The 16,912-nt window shown below is 29.9% G+C and overlaps 1 protein-coding gene across 1 annotated transcript in view; it reads left to right on the forward strand.

Annotated features, from left to right (window-relative positions):
* Positions 1–16,228, forward strand: part of LOC142233962 (G-protein coupled receptor Mth2-like) — a 91,336-nt gene extending 75,108 nt beyond the window's left edge. The window contains exons 6-7 of the mRNA XM_075305026.1: positions 15,752–15,946; positions 16,008–16,228. Coding sequence (XP_075161141.1) covers positions 15,752–15,946; positions 16,008–16,140 — 328 coding nt within the window. The 3' untranslated portion in view covers positions 16,141–16,228. The remainder of the gene's footprint in view (positions 1–15,751; positions 15,947–16,007) is intronic.
* Positions 16,229–16,912: the final 684 nt, after the last annotated feature.

Below are 16,912 nucleotides of genomic sequence, written 5' to 3' on the forward strand. Positions count from 1 at the left end.
CTTTTGGCTCTAGGACGCATATTTAAGGAGATATGGCCAATTTAAGTTTTTCATATAAAAAAATTAATTCTTTCAGGATTTTCATGAAAATTTTGATTTTTTGGGGGTGGTCAAGAATTAACCTCCTTTTGGCTCTACGACGCATATTTAAGGAGATATGGCCAATTTAAGTTTTTCATATAAAAAAATTAATTTTTTCAGGATTTTCATGAAAATTTTGATTTTCTGGGGGTGGTCACGAATTAACCTCCTTTTGGCTCTAGGACGCATATTTAAGGAGATATGGCCAATTTAAGTTTTTCATATAAAAAATTTATTTTTTGAAGATTTTCATCAAAATTTTGATTTTTTGGGGGTAGTCACGAATTAACCTCCTTTTTGCTCTAGGACGCATATTTAAGGAGATATGGCCTTAATAAAAAAAATTATTATATAAAAAATTTATTTTTTTGAAGATTTTCATCAAAATTTTGATTTTTTGGGGGTGGTCACGAATTAACCTCCTTTTGGCTCTAGGACGCATATTTAAGGAGATATGGCCAATTTAAGTTTTTCATATAAAAAATTTATTTTTTTTGAGGATTTTCATCAAAATTTTGATTTTTTGGGGTTGTCTCGAATTAACCTCCTTTTTGCTCTAGGACGCATATTTAAGGAGATATGGCCAATTTAAGTTTTTTATATAAAAAATTTATTTTTTTTGAAGATTTTCATCAAAATTTTGATTTTTTGGGGGTGGTCACGAATTAACCTCCTTTTGGCTCTAGGACGCATATTTAAGGAGATATGGCCAATTTAAGTTTTTCATATAAAAAAATTAATTTTTTCAGGATTTTCATCAAAATTTTGATTTTTTGGGGGGTGGTCACGAATTAACCTCCTTTTGGCTCTAGGACGCATATTTAAGGAGATATGGCCAATTTAAGTTCTTCATATAAAAAATTTATTTTTTGAGGATTTTCATCAAAATTTTGATTTTTTGGGGGGTGGTCACGAATTAACCTCCTTTTGGCTCTAGGACGCATATTTAAGGAGATATGGCCTATTTAAGTTTTTCATATAAAAAAATTATTTTTTTCAGGATTTTCATCAAAATTTTGATTTTTTGGGGGGTGGTCACGAATTAACCTCCTTTTGGCTCTAGGACGCATATTTAAGGAGATATGGCCAATTTAAGTTTTTCATATAAAAAATTTATTTTTTTGAGGATTTTCGTCAAAATTTTTATTTTTTGGGGGTAGTCACGAATTAACCTCCTTTTTGCTCTAGGACGCATATTTAAGGAGATATGGCCAATTTAAGTTTTTTATATAAAAAAATTATTTTTTTTGAAGATTTTCATCAAAATTTTGATTTTTTGGGGGTGGTCACGAATTAACCTCCTTTTGGCTCTAGGACGCATATTTAAGGAGATATGGCCAATTAAAGTTTTTCATATAAAAAAATTAATTTTTTCAGGATTTTCATGAAAATTTTGATTTTTTGGGGGTGGTCACGAATTAACCCCCTTTTGGCTCTAGGACGCATATTTAAGGAGATATGGCCAATTTAAGTTTTTCATATAAAAAAATTAATTCTTTCAGGATTTTCATGAAAATTTTGATTTTTTGGGGGTGGTCACGAATTAACCTCCTTTTGGCTCTACGACGCATATTTAAGGAGATATGGCCAATTTAAGTTTTTCATATAAAAAAATTAATTTTTTCAGGATTTTCATGAAAATTTTGATTTTTTGGGGGTGGTCACGAATTAACCTCCTTTTGGCTCTAGGACGCATATTTAAGGAGATATGGCCAATTTAAGTTTTTCATATAAAAAATTTATTTTTTAAAGATTTTCATTAAAATTATGATTTTTTGGGGGTGGTCACGAATTAACCTCCTTTTGGCTCTACGACGCATATTTAAGGAGATATGGCCAATTTAAGTTCTTCATATAAAAAATTTATTTTTTGAGGATTTTCATGAAAATTTTGATTTTTTGGGGGTGGTCACGAATTAACCTCCTTTTTGCTCTAGGACGCATATTTAAGGAGATATGGCCAATTTAAGTTTTTTATATAAAAAATTTATTTTTTTGAAGATTTTCATCAAAATTTTGATTTTTTGGGGGTGGTCACGAATTAACCTCCTTTTGGCTCTAGGACGCATATTTAGGGAGATATAGCCAATTTAAGTTTTTCATATAAAAAAAATAATTTTTTCAGGATTTTCATGAAAATTTTGATTTTTTGGGGGTGGTCACGAATTAACCTCCTTTTGGCTCTAGGACGCATATTTAAGGAGATATGGCCAATTTAAGTTTTTCATATAAAAAAATTAATTTTTTCAGGATTTTCATGAAAATTTTGATTTTTTGGGGGTGGTCACGAATTAACCTCCTTTTGGCTCTAGGACGCATATTTAAGGAGATATGGCCAATTTAAGTTTTTCATATAAAAAATTTATTTTTTTGAGGATTTTCATTAAAATTTTGATTTTTTGGGGGTGGTCACGAATTAACCTCCTTTTGGCTCTACGACGCATATTTAAGGAGATATGGCCAATTTAAGTTCTTCATATAAAAAATTTATTTTTTGAGGATTTTCATGAAAATTTTGATTTTTTGGGGGTGGTCACGAATTAACCTCTTTTTGCTCTAGGACGCATATTTAAGGAGATATGGCCAATTTAAGTTTTTTATATAAAAAATTTATTTTTTTTGAAGATTTTCATCAAAATTTTGATTTTTTGGGGGTGGTCACGAATTAATCTCCTTCTGGCTCTAGGACGCATATTTAAGGAGATATGGCCAATTTAAGTTTTTCATATAAAATTTTTTTTTTCAGTGGTCACGAATTAACCTCCTTTTGGCTCTAGGACGCATATTTAGGGAGATATAGCCAATTTAAGTTCTTCATATAAAAAATTTATTTTTTGAAGATTTTCATTAAAATTTTGATTTTTTGGGGGTAGTCACGAATTAACCTCCTTTTTGCTCTAGGACGCATATTTAAGGAGATATGGCCAATTTAAGTTTTTCATATAAAAAATTTATTTTTTTGAGGATTTTCGTCAAAATTTTTATTTTTTGGGGGTAGTCACGAATTAACCTCCTTTTTGCTCTAGGACGCATATTTAAGGAGATATGGCCAATTTAAGTTTTTCATATAAAAAAATTAAATTTTTCAGGATTTTCATGAACATTTCGATTTTTTGGGGGTGGTCACGAATTAACCTCCTTTTGGCTCTAGGACGCATATTTAAGGAGATATGGCCAATTTAAGTTTTTCATATAAAAAATTTATTTTTTTGAGGATTTTCGTCAAAATTTTTATTTTTTGGGGGTAGTCACGAATTATCCTCCTTTTTGCTCTAGGACGCATATTTAAGGAGATATGGCCAATTTAAGTTTTTCATATAAAAAATTTATTTTTTTTGAAGATTTTCATCAAAATTTTGATTTTTTGGGGGTGGTCACGAATTAACCTCCTTTTGGCTCTACGACGCATATTTAAGGAGATATGACCAATTTAAGTTTTTCATATAAAAAATTTATTTTTTTGAGGATTTTCATTAAAATTTTGATTTTTTGGGGGTGGTCACGAATTAACCTCCTTTTGGGTCTAGGACGCATATTTAAGGAGATATGGCCAATTTAAGTTTTTCATATAAAAAAATTAATTTTTTCAGGATTTTCATGAAAATTTTGATTTTCTGGGGGTGGTCACGAATTAACCTCCTTTTGGCTCTAGGACGCATATTTAAGGAGATATGGCCAATTTAAGTTTTTCATATAAAAAATTTATTTTTTTTTGAAGATTTTCATCAAAATTTTGATTTTTTGGGGGTGGTCACGAATTAACCTCCTTTTGGCTCTACGACACATATTTAAGGAGATATGGCCAATTTAAGTTTTTCATATAAAAAAATTAATTCTTTCAGGATTTTCATGAAAATTTTGATTTTTTGGGGGTGGTCACGAATTAACCTCCTTTTGGCTCTAGGACGCATATTTAAGGAGATATGGCCAATTTAAGTTTTTCATATAAAAAATTTATTTTTTTTGAGGATTTTCGTCAAAATTTTTATTTTTTGGGGGAAGTCACGAATTAACCTCCTTTTTGCTAGAGGACGCATATTTAAGGAGATATGGCCAATTAAAGTTTTTCATATAAAAAAATTAATTTTTTCAGGATTTTCATGAAAATTTTGATTTTTTGGGGGTGGTCACGAATTAACCTCCTTTTGGCTCTAGGACGCATATTTAAGGAGATATGGCCAATTAAAGTTTTTCATATAAAAAAAATAATTTTTTCAGGATTTTCATGAAAATTTTGATTTTTTGGGGGTGGTCACGAATTAACCTCCTTTTGGCTCTAGGACGCATATTTAAGGAGATATGGCCAATTTAAGTTTTTCATATAAAAAATTTATTTTTTTGAGGATTTTCGTCAAAATTTTTATTTTTTGGGGGTAGTCACGAATTAACCTCCTTTTTGCTCTAGGACGCATATTTAAGGAGATATGGCCAATTTAAGTTTTTCATATAAAAAAATTAAATTTTTCAGGATTTTCATGAACATTTCGATTTTTTGGGGGTGGTCACGAATTAACCTCCTTTTGGCTCTAGGACGCATATTTAAGGAGATATGGCCAATTTCAGTTTTTCATATAAAAAATTTATTTTTTTGAGGATTTTCGTCAAAATTTTTATTTTTTGGGGGTAGTCACGAATTATCCTCCTTTTTGCTCTAGGACGCATATTTAAGGAGATATGGCCAATTTAAGTTTTTCATATAAAAAATTAATTTTTTCAGGATTTTCTTGAAAATTTTGATTTTTTGGGGGTGGTCACGAATTAACCTCCTTTTGGCTCTAGGACGCATATTTAAGGAGATATGGCCAATTTAAGTTTTTCATATAAAAAATTTATTTTTTTGAGGATTTTCGTCAAAATTTTTATTTTTTGGGGGTAGTCACGAATTAACCTCCTTTTTGCTCTAGGACGCATATTTAAGGAGATATGGCCAATTTAAGTTTTTCATATAAAAAAAATAAATTTTTCAGGATTTTCATGAACATTTCGATTTTTTGGGGGTGGTCACGAATTAACCTCCTTTTGGCTCTAGGACGCATATTTAAGGAGATATGGCCAATTTAAGTTTTTCATATAAAAAATTTATTTTTTTGAGGATTTTCGTCAAAATTTTTATTTTTTGGGGGTAGTCACGAATTATCCTCCTTTTTGCTCTAGGACGCATATTTAAGGAGATATGGCCAATTTAAGTTTTTCATATAAAAAATTAATTTTTTCAGGATTTTCTTGAAAATTTTGATTTTTTGGGGGTGGTCACGAATTAACCTCCTTTTGGCTCTAGGACGCATATTTAAGGAGATATGGCCAATTTAAGTTTTTCATATAAAAAATTTATTTTTTTGAGGATTTTCGTCAAAATTTTTATTTTTTGGGGGTAGTCACGAATTAACCTCCTTTTTGCTCTAGGACGCATATTTAAGGAGATATGGGCAATTTAAGTTTTTCATATAAAAAAATTAATTTTTTCAGGATTTTCATGAAAATTTTGATTTTTTGGGGGTGGTCACGAATTAACCTCCTTTTGGCTCTAGGACGCATATTTAAGGAGATATGGCCAATTTAAGTTTTTCATATAAAAAATTTATTTTTTTGAGGATTTTCGTCAAAATTTTTATTTTTCGGGGGTAGTCACGAATTAACCTCCTTTTTGCTCTAGGACGCATATTTAAGGAGATATGGCCAATTTAAGTTTTTCATATAAAAAAATTAATTTTTTCAGGATTTTCATGAAAATTTTGATTTTTTGGGGGTGGTCACGAATTAACCTCCTTTTGGCTCTAGGACGCATATTTAAGGAGATATGGCAAATTTAAGTTTTTCATATAAAAAAATTAATTTTTTCAGGATTTGCATAAAAATTTTGATTTTTTGGGTGTGGTCACGAATTAACCTCCATTTGGCTCTAGGACGCATATTTAAGGAGATATGGCCAATTTAAGTTTTTCATATAAAAAATTTATTTTTTTGAGGATTTTCATGAAAATTTTGATTTTTTGGGGGTGGTCACGAATTAACCTCCTTTTGGCTCTAGGACGCATATTTAAGGAGATATGGCCAATTTAAGTTTTTCATATAAAAAAATTTATCTTTTTGAGGATTTTCATAAAAATGTTGATTTTTTGGGGGTGGTCACGAATTAACCTCCTTTTGGCTCTACGACGCATATTTAAGGAGATATGGCCAATTTAAGTTTTTCATATAAAAAATTTATCTTTTTGAGGATTTTCGTCAAAATTTTGATTTTTTGGGGTGGTCTCGAATTAACCTCCTTTTGGCTCTAGGACGCATATTTAAGGAGATATGGCCTTAATAAAAAAAATTATTATATAAAAAATTTATTTTTTTTGAAGATTTTCATCAAAATTTTGATTTTTTGGGGGTGGTCACGAATCAACCTCCTTTTGGCTCTAGGACGCATATTTAAGGAGATATGGCCAATTTAAGTTTTTCATATAAAAAAATTATTTTTTTGAGGATTTTCATCAAAATTTTGATTTTTTGGGGTGGTCTCGAATTAACCTCCTTTTGGCTCTAGGACGCATATTTAAGGAGATATGGCCTTAATAAAAAAAAATTATTATATAAAAAATTTATTTTTTTTGAAGATTTTCATCAAAATTTTGATTTTTTGGGGGTGGTCACGAATCAACCTCCTTTTGGCTCTAGGACGCATATTTAAGGAGATATGGCCAATTTAAGTTTTTCATATAAAAAAATTATTTTTTTGAGGATTTTCATCAAAATTTTGATTTTTTGGGGTGGTCTCGAATTAACCTCCTTTTGGCTCTAGGACGCATATTTAAGGAGATATGGCCAATTTAAGTTTTTCATATAAAAAAATTAATTTTTTCAGGATTTTCATGAAAATTTTGATTTTTTGGGGGTGGTCACGAATTAACCTCCTTTTGGCTCTACGACGCATATTTAAGGAGATATGGCCAATTTAAGTTTTTCATATAAAAAAATTAATTTTTTCAGGATTTTCATGAAAATTTTGATTTTTTGGGGGTGGTCACGAATTAACCTCCTTTTGGCTCTAGGACGCATATTTAAGGAGAAATGGCCAATTTAAGTTTTTCATATAAAAAATTTATTTTTGTGAGGATTTTCATTAAAATTTTGATTTTTTGGGGGTGGTCACGAATTAACCTCCTTTTGGCTCTAGGACGCATATTTAAGGAGAAATGGCCAATTTAAGTTTTTCATATAAAAAATTTATTTTTGTGAGGATTTTCATGAAAATTTTGATTTTTTGGGGGTGGTCACGAATTAACCTCCTTTTGGCTCTAGGACGCATATTTAAGGAGAAATGGCCAGTTTAAGTTTTTCATATAAAAAATTTATTTTTGTGAGGATTTTCATTAAAATTTTGATTTTTTGGGGGTGGTCACGAATTAACCTCCTTTTGGCTCTAGGACGCATATTTAAGGAGATATGGCCAATTTAAGTTCTTCATATAAAAAATTTATTTTTTGAGGATTTTCATGAAAATTTTGATTTTTTGGGGGTGGTCACGAATTAACCTCCTTTTGGCTCTAGGACGCATATTTAAGGAGAAATGGCCAATTTAAGTTTTTCATATAAAAAATTTATTTTTGTGAGGATTTTCATGAAAAGTTTGATTTTTTGGGGGTGGTCACGAATTAACCTCATTTTGGCTCTAGGACGCATATTTAAGGAGATATGGCCAATTTAAGTTTTTCATATAAAAAAATTAATTCTTTCAGGATTTTGATGAAAATTTTGATTTTTTGGGGGTGGTCACGAATTAACCTCCTTTTGGCTCTACGACGCATATTTAAGGAGATATGGCCAATTTAAGTTTTTCATATAAAAAAATTAATTCTTTCAGGATTTTGATGAAAATTTTGTATTTTTGGTGGTGGTCACGAATTAACCTCCTTTTGGCTCTAGGACGCATATTTAAGGAGATATGGCCAATTTAAGTTTTTCGTATAAAAAAAATATTTTTTCAGGATTTTCATGAAAATTTTGATTTTTGGGGGTTGTCACGAATTATCCTCCTTTTGGCTCTAGGGCGCATATTTAAGGAGATATGGCCAATTTAAGTTTTTCATATAAAAAAATTTATTTTTTTGAGGATTTTCGTCAAAATTTTGATTTTTTGGGGGTGGTCAGGAATTAACCTCCTTTTGGCTCTGGGACGCATATTTAAGGAGATATGGCCAAATTAAATTTTTCATATAAAAAAATTAATTTTTTCAGGATTTTCATGAAAATTTTGATTTTTTTGGGGTGGTCACGAATTAACCTCCTTTTGGCTCTAGGACGCATATTTAAGGAGATATGGCCAATTTAAGTTTTTCATATAAAAAAAATAATTTTTTCAGGATTTTCATGAAAATTTTGATTTTTTGGGGGTGGTCACGAATTAACCTCCTTTTGGCTCTAGGACGCATATTTAAGGCGATATGGCCAATTTAAGTTTTTCATATAAAACATTTATTTTTTTTTTGAGGATTTTCGTCAAAATTTTGATTTTTTGGGGGTGGTCACGAATTAACCTCCTTTTGGCTCTGGGACGCATATTTAAGGAGATATGGCCAAATTAAATTTTTCATATAAAAAATTAATTTTTTTGAGGATTTTCATGAAAATTTTGATTTTTTGGGGGTGGTCACGAATTAACCTCCTTTTGGCTTTAGGACGCATATTTAAGGAGATATGGCCAATTTAAGTTTTTCATATAAAAAATTAATTTTTTCAGGATTTCCATGAAAATTTTGATTTTTTGGGGGTGGTCACGAATTAACCTCCTTTTGGCTCGAGGACGCATATTTAAGGAGATATGGCCAATTTAAGTTTTTCATAAAAAAATTTAAGTTTTTGGGGATTTTCATCAAAATTTCGATATTTTGGGGGTGGTCACGAATTAATCTCCTTTTGGCTCTAGGACGCATATTTAAGGAGATATGGCCAATTTAAGTTTTTCATATAAAAAAATTCTTTTTTTTAGGATTTCCATGAAAATTTTGATTTTTTGGGGGTGGTCACGAATTAACCTCCTTTTGGCTCTAGGACGCATATTTAAGGAGATATGGCCAATTTAAGTTTTTGACATAAAAAACGAATTAACCTCCTTTTGGCTCTACGACGCATATTTAAGGAGCTATGGCCAATTTAAGTTTTTCATATAAAAAAATTTATTTTTTTGAGGATTTTCGTCAAAATTTTGATTTTTTGGGGGTGGTCACGAATTAATCTCCTTTTGGCTCTGGGACGCATATTTAAGGAGATATGGCCAAATTAAATTTTTCATATAAAAAAATTAATTTTTTCAGGATTTTCATGAAAATTTTGATTTTTTTGGGGTGGTCACGAATTAACCTCCTTTTGGCTCTAGGACGCATATTTAAGGAGATATGGCCAATTTAAATTTTTCATATAAAAAAAATAATTTTTTCAGGATTTTCATGAAAATTTTGATTTTTTGGGGGTGGTCACGAATTAACCTCCTTTTGGCTCTAGGACGCATATTTAAGGCGATATGGCCAATTTAAGTTTTTCATATAAAACATTTATTTTTTTTTTTTGAGGATTTTCATCAAAATTTTGATTTTTTGGGGGTGGTCACGAATTAACCTCCTTTTGGCTCTAGGACGCATATTTAAGGAGATATGGCCAATTTAAGTTTTTCATATAAAAAATTTATTTTTTTGAGGATTTTCATGAAAATTTTGATTTTTTGGGGTGGTCACGAATTAACCTCCTTTTGGCTCTAGGACGCATATTTAAGGAGATATGGCCAATTTAAGTTTTTGATATAAAAAATTAATTTTTTTGAGGATTTTCATGAAAATTTTGATTTTTTGGGGGTGGTCACGAATTAACCTCCTTTTGGCTTTAGGACGCATATTTAAGGAGATATGGCCAATTTAAGTTTTTCATATAAAAAAATTAATTCGTTCAGGATTTTCATGAAAATTTTGATTTTTTGGGACGCATATTTAAGGAGATATGGCCAATTTAAGTTTTTCATATAAAAAAATTAATTCGTTCAGGATTTTCATGAAAATTTTGATTTTTTGGGGGTGGTCACGAATTAACCTCCTTTTGGCTCTTGGACGCATATTTAAGGAGATATGGCCAATTTAAGTTTTTCATATAAAAAATTTATTTTTTTGAGGATTTTCATGAAAATTTTGATTTTTTGGGGGTGATCACGAATTAACCTCCTTTTGGCTCTAGGACGCATATTTAAGGAGATATGGCCAATTTAAGTTTTTGATATAAAAAATTAATTTTTTTGAGGATTTTCATGAAAATTTTGATTTTTTGGGGGTGGTCACGAATTAACCTCCTTTTGGCTTTAGGACGCATATTTAAGGAGATATGGCCAATTTAAGTTTTTCATATAAAAAAATTAATTCGTTCAGGATTTTCATGAAAATTTTGATTTTTTGGGACGCATATTTATGGAGATATGGCCAATTTAAGTTTTTCATATAAAAAAATTAATTCGTTCAGGATTTTCATGAAAATTTTGATTTTTTGGGGGTGGTCACGAATTAACCTCCTTTTGGCTCTAGGACGAATATTTAAGGAGATATGGCCAATTTAAGTTTTTCATATAAAAAATTTATTTTTTGAGGATTTTCATGAAAATTTTGATTTTTTGGGGGTGATCACGAATTAACCTCCTTTTGGCTCTAGGACGCATATTTAAGGAGATATGGCCAATTTAAGTTTTTCATATAAATTTTTTTTTTTTCAGTGGTCACGAATAAACCTCCTTTTGGCTCTAGGACGCATATTTAAGGAGATATGGCCAATTTAAGTTTTTCATATAAAAAAAATCTTTTTTTTCAGGATTTTCATCAAAATTTTGATTTTTTGGGGTGGTCACGAATTAACCTCCTTTTGGCTCTAGGACGCATATTTAAGGAGATATGGCCAATTTAAGTTTTTCATATAAAAAAATTTATTGGTTTGAAGATTTTCATGAAAATTTTGATTTTTTGGGGGTGGTCACGAATTAACCTCCTTTTGGCTCTAGGACGCATATTTAAGGAGATATGGCCAATTTAAGTTTTTCATATAAAACATTTATTTTTTTTGAGGATTTTCATGAAAATTTTGATTTTTTGGGGTGCTCACGAATTAACCTGCTTTTGGCACTAGGACGCATATTTAAGGGGATATGGCCAATTTAAGTTTTTCATATAAAAAAATTATTTTTTTGAGGATTTTCATCAAAATTTTGATTTTTTTGGGGGGCGGTCACGAATTAACCTCCCTTTGGCTCTAGGATGCATATTTAAGGAGATATGGTCAATTAAAGTTTTTCATATAAAAAATTTAGTTTTTTGAAGATTTTCATCAAAATTTTGATTTTTTGGGGTGGTCACGAATTAACCTCCTTTTGGCACTAGGACGCATATTTAAGGAGATATGGCCAATTTAAGTTTTTCATATAAAAAATTTATTTTTTTGAGGATTTTCATGAAAATTTTGATTTTTTGGGGTGGTCACGAATTAACCTCCTTTTGGCACTAGGACGCATATTTAAGGGGATATGGCCAATTTAAGTTTTTCATATAAAAAAATTATTTTTTTGAGGATTTTCATCAAAATTTTGATTTTTTGGGGGTGGTCACGAATTAACCTCCTTTTGGCTCTAGGACGCATATTTAAGGAGATATGGCCAATTAAAGTTTTTCATATAAAAAATTTAGTTTTTTGAGGATTTTCATCAAAATTTTGATTTTTTTGGGGTGGTCACGAATTAATCTCCTTTTGGCTCTAGGACGTATATTTAAGGAGATATGGCCAATTTAAGTTTTTCACATAAAAAAATTATTTTTTTCAGGATCTTCATAAAAATTTTGATTTTTTGATGGGTGGTCACGAATTAACCTCCTTTTGGCTCTAGGACGCATATGTAAGGAGATATGGCCAATTTAAGTTTTTCATATAAAAATTTTTTTTTTGATGATTTTCATGAAAATTTTGATTTTTTGGGGTGGTCACGAATTAACCTCCTTTTGGCACTAGGACGCATATGTAAGGAGATATGGCCAATTTAAGTTTTTCATATAAAAAATTTAGTTTTTTGAGGATTTTCATAAAAATTTTGATTTTTTGGGGTGGTCACGAATTAACCTCCTTTTGGCTCTAGGACGCATATGTAAGGAGATATGGCCAATTTAAGTATTTCATATAAAAAATTTATTTTTTTGAGGATTTTCATAAAAATTTTGATTTTTTGGGGTGGTCACGAATTAACCTCCTTTTGGCACTAGGACGCATATGTAAGGAGATATGGCCAATTTAAGTTTTTCATATAAAAATTTTTTTTTTGAGGATTTTCATGAAAATTTTGATTTTTTGGGGTGGTCACGAATTAACCTCCTTTTGGCACTAGGACGCATATTTAAGGGGATATGGCCAATTTAAGTTTTTCATATAAAAAAATTATTTTTTTGAGGATTTTCATAAAAATTTTGATTTTTTGGGGGTGGTCACGAATTAACCTCCTTTTGGCTCTAGGACGCATATTTAAGGAGATATGGCCAATTTAAGTTTTTCATATAAAAAATTGATTTTTTTGAGGATTTTCATGAAAATTTTGATTTTTTGGGGTGGTCACGAATTAACCTCCTTTTGGCTCTAGGACGCATATTTAAGGAGATATGGCCAATTTAAGTTTTTCATATAAAAAATTGATTTTTTTGAGGATTTTCATGAAAATTTTGATTTTTTGGGGGTGGTCACGAATTAACCTCCTTTTGGCTCTAGGACGCATATTTAAGGAGATATGGCCAATTAAAGTTTTTCATATAAAAAATTTAGTTTTTTGAGGATTTTCATCAAAATTTTGATTTTTTTGGGGTGGTCACGAATTAATCTCCTTTTGGCTCTAGGACGTATATTTAAGGAGATATGGCCAATTTAAGTTTTTCATATAAAAAAATTATTTTTTTCAGGATCTTCATAAAAATTTTGATTTTTTGGGGGGTGGTCACGAATTAACCTCCTTTTGGCTCTAGGACGCATATTTAAGGAGATATGGCCAATTTAAGTTTTTCATATAAAAAATTTAGTTTTTTGAGGATTTTCATGAAAATTTTGTTTTTTTTTTGGGGTGGTCACGAATTAACCTCCTTTTGGCTCTAGGACGCATATTTAAGGAGATATGGCCAATTTAAGTATTTCATATAAAAAATTTATTTTTTTGAGGATTTTCATAAAAATTTTGATTTTTTGGGGTGGTCACGAATTAACCTCCTTTTGGCTCTAGGACGCATATGTAAGGAGATATGGCCAATTTAAGTTTTTCATATAAAAAATTGATTTTTTTGAGGGTTTTCATGAAAATTTTGATTTTTTGGGGGTGAACACGAATTAAAGTCCTTTTGGCTCTAGGACGCATATTTAAGAAGATATGGCCAATTTAAGTTTTTCATATAAAAAATTAATTTTTTTGAGGGTTTTCATGAAAATTTTGATTTTTTGGGGTGGTCACGAATTAACCTCCTTTTGGCTTTAGGACGCATATTTAAAGAGTCCAATTGAAGTTTTTCATATAAAAAATTTATTTTTTTAAGGATTTTCATCAAAATTTTGATTTTTCGGGGGTGGTCACGAACTAACCTCCTTTTGGCTTTAGGACGCATATTTAGAGATATGGCCAATTTAAGTTTTTCATATAAAAAATTAATTTTTTTAGGATTTTCATGAAAATTTTGATTTTTTGGGGGTGGTCACGAATTAACCTCCTTTTGGCTTTAGGACGCATATTTAAAGAGTCCAATTGAAGTTTTTCATATAAAAAATTTATTTTTTGAGGATTTTCATCAAAATTTTGATTTTTTGGGGGTGGTCACGAATTAACCTCCTTTTGGCTCTAGGACGCATATTTAAGGAGATATGGCCAATTAAAGTTTTTCATATAAAAAATTTATTTTTTAGAGGATTTTCATGAAAATTTTGATTTTTCGGGGGTGGTCAAGAATTAACCTCCTTTTGGCTTTAGGACGCATATTTAAAGAGTCCAATTGAAGTTTTTCATATAAAAAATTTATTTTTTTAAGGATTTTCATCAAAATTTTGATTTTTCGGGGGTGGTCACGAATTAACCTCCTTTTGGCTTTAGGACGCATATTTAGAGATATGGCCAATTTAAGTTTTTCATATAAAAAAATTAATTTTTTCAGGATTTTAATGAAAATTTTGATTTTTTGGGGGTTGTCACGAATTTAACCTCCTTTTGGCTCTAGCACGCATATTTAAGGAGATATGGCCAATTTAAGTTTTTCATATAAAAAAATTATTTTTTTCAGGAATTTCATGAAAATTTTGATTTTTTGGGGATGGTCACGAAGTAACCTCCTTTTGGCTCTAGGACGCATATTTAAGGAGATATGGCCAATTTAAGTTTTTCATATAAAAAAAATAATTTTTTCAGGATTTTCATCAAAATTTTGGTTTTTTGGGGGTGGTCACAAATTAACCTCCTTTTGGCTCCAGGACGCATATTTAAGGAGATATGGCCAATTTAAGTTTTTCATATAAAAAATTTATTTTTTTAGGATTTTCATGAAAATTTTGATTTTTTGGGGGTGGTCACGAATTAACCTCCTTTTGGCTTTAGGACGCATATTTAAAGAGATATGCCCAATTGAAGTTTTTCATATAAAAAATTTATTTTTTGAGGATTTTCATGAAAATTTTGATTTTTCGGGGGTGGTCACGAATTAACCTCCTTTTGGCTTTAGGACGCATATTAAAGAGTCCAATTGAAGTTTTTCATATAAAAAAATTATTTTTTGAGGATTTTCATCAAAATTTTGATTTTTCGGGGGTAGTCACGAATTAACCTCCTTTTGGCTCTAGGACGCGTATTTAAGGAGATATGGCCAATTTAAGTTTTTCATATAAAAAATTAATTTTTTTTAGGATTTTCATGAAAATTTTGATTTTTTTGGGGGTGGTCACGAATTAACCTCCTTTTGGCTTTAGGACGCATATTTAAAGAGTCCAATTGAAGTTTTTCATATAAAAAAATTATTTTTTTTTAAGGATTTTCATCAAAATTTTGATTTTTCGGGGGTGGTCACGAATTAACCTCCTTTTGGCTCTCGGACGCATATTTAAGGAGATATGGCCAATTTAAGTTTTTCATATAAAAAAATTAATTTTTTAGGATTTTCATGAAAATTTTGATTTTTTGGGGGTGGTCACGAATTAACCTCCTTTCCGCTCTAGGATTTTCATGAAAATTTTGACTTTTTGGGGGTGGTCACGAATTAACCTCCTTTTGGCTCTAGGACGCATATTTAAGGAGATATGCCCAATTGAAGTTTTTCATATAAAAATTTATTTTTTTAAGGATTTTCATCAAAATTTTGGTTTTTTGGTTGGTCACGAATTAACCTCCTTTTGGTTCTAGGACGCATATTAAGTTTTTCATATAAAAAAATTGATTTTTTCTGGATTTTCATGAAATTTTTTAATTTTTTGGGGTTTTTGATTTTTTGGGGGTGGTCACGAATTAACCTCCTTTTGGCTCTAGGACATTTTTAAGGAGATATGGCCAATTTAAGTTTTTCATATAAAACATTTAATTTTGTCGGGATTTTCATCAAAATTTTGATTTTATTTTTTTGCAAATTGGTACTTTAATACGAATTCCTCTTTTTTTAATTTTCAGTGCCCTTGTTATATTTCGCATCTTCCTTATTTTGGGTATATCATGGATTCTCGATATTCTTTCGTATTTCCTACGTGATTTCGACTCTTTTGATTTTCTCTCTATCCTATCGGATTTGCGTAGTGCATTGCAAGGGATTTTAATATTCATTCTATTCGTTTTGAAGCGCAATGTTTTGGAGTCACTGAAAAAGAGGTAAAGCATATTGTAATTTTTTATGTTCTAAAGATGAATTTATTGTGAATGTATTTACCAGTTTTTCCAGGTCTAAGAATTATATTCGACGTCCATCAGTATTTGCCAGATTTTCAAAATCATCAAATGCACCACAAACGGAATATGAATACGTGGAAGTACACCTAAACCGAAATGTTGCAGAGGCTCAATAACAACCCAGCGAAAAGGGGAATATGTGTATTTTTGTTTTGATTCAAATACATTAAGAAATAAATAAATAAATAGAAATAAAAAAGGAAATATTATTAGTATTTTTTTGTCTTTTGCTAAATCCCTTCTAGACGAATATGAAGTTTTTTCTTTAAATAAAGGGTGGTTGTTTAGCTATTATTTATTCGGCAACACTGATTTAAACTGCGGAAAATTTATCCATGAATTATCTTAGGAACGAACAATAATTGCAAATTAGGAATGAGCGAAAAGTGAATGTGATTTTGACAAGATCCACGTGTTTTGTTGAAAAAAAAAAACAAACAGTAATTGGATCAAAATTTAGGTCTATTTTTTGTACGTTATACTCGAAAAGCACACTGTCTCATTTCAGTCATTTATGAATTTCAACATTGTTTTAGGAAATACCTCAATATAACCATAACAAATTGTCCATAAGCAAAAATCCTTCACCATTGGGAAAAAGGTACCTTTTGGATTATAAATTAATTTTCAAGGTACAGTTTCAAGAATGCTACATATCATCCAAAAATTTTCAATGGAAACAAAAATGTTTTCAAAAATTTTCTATAAACAAAAAAATTTCAAAAATTTTCTATAAAAATAAAATTTTGGCAAAATTTTCTATACAAAAAAATTTGAAAAAATTCTTTATAGAAATAAAATTTTGACAAAATTTTCTATAGAAATAAAATTTTTACATAATTTTCTATAGAAATAAGATATTGACAAAATTCTCTATAGAAATACAAT

This window comes from Haematobia irritans, chromosome 4 (assembly GCF_050003625.1).
Source record: "Haematobia irritans isolate KBUSLIRL chromosome 4, ASM5000362v1, whole genome shotgun sequence".
NCBI lineage: Eukaryota > Metazoa > Arthropoda > Insecta > Diptera > Muscidae > Haematobia > Haematobia irritans.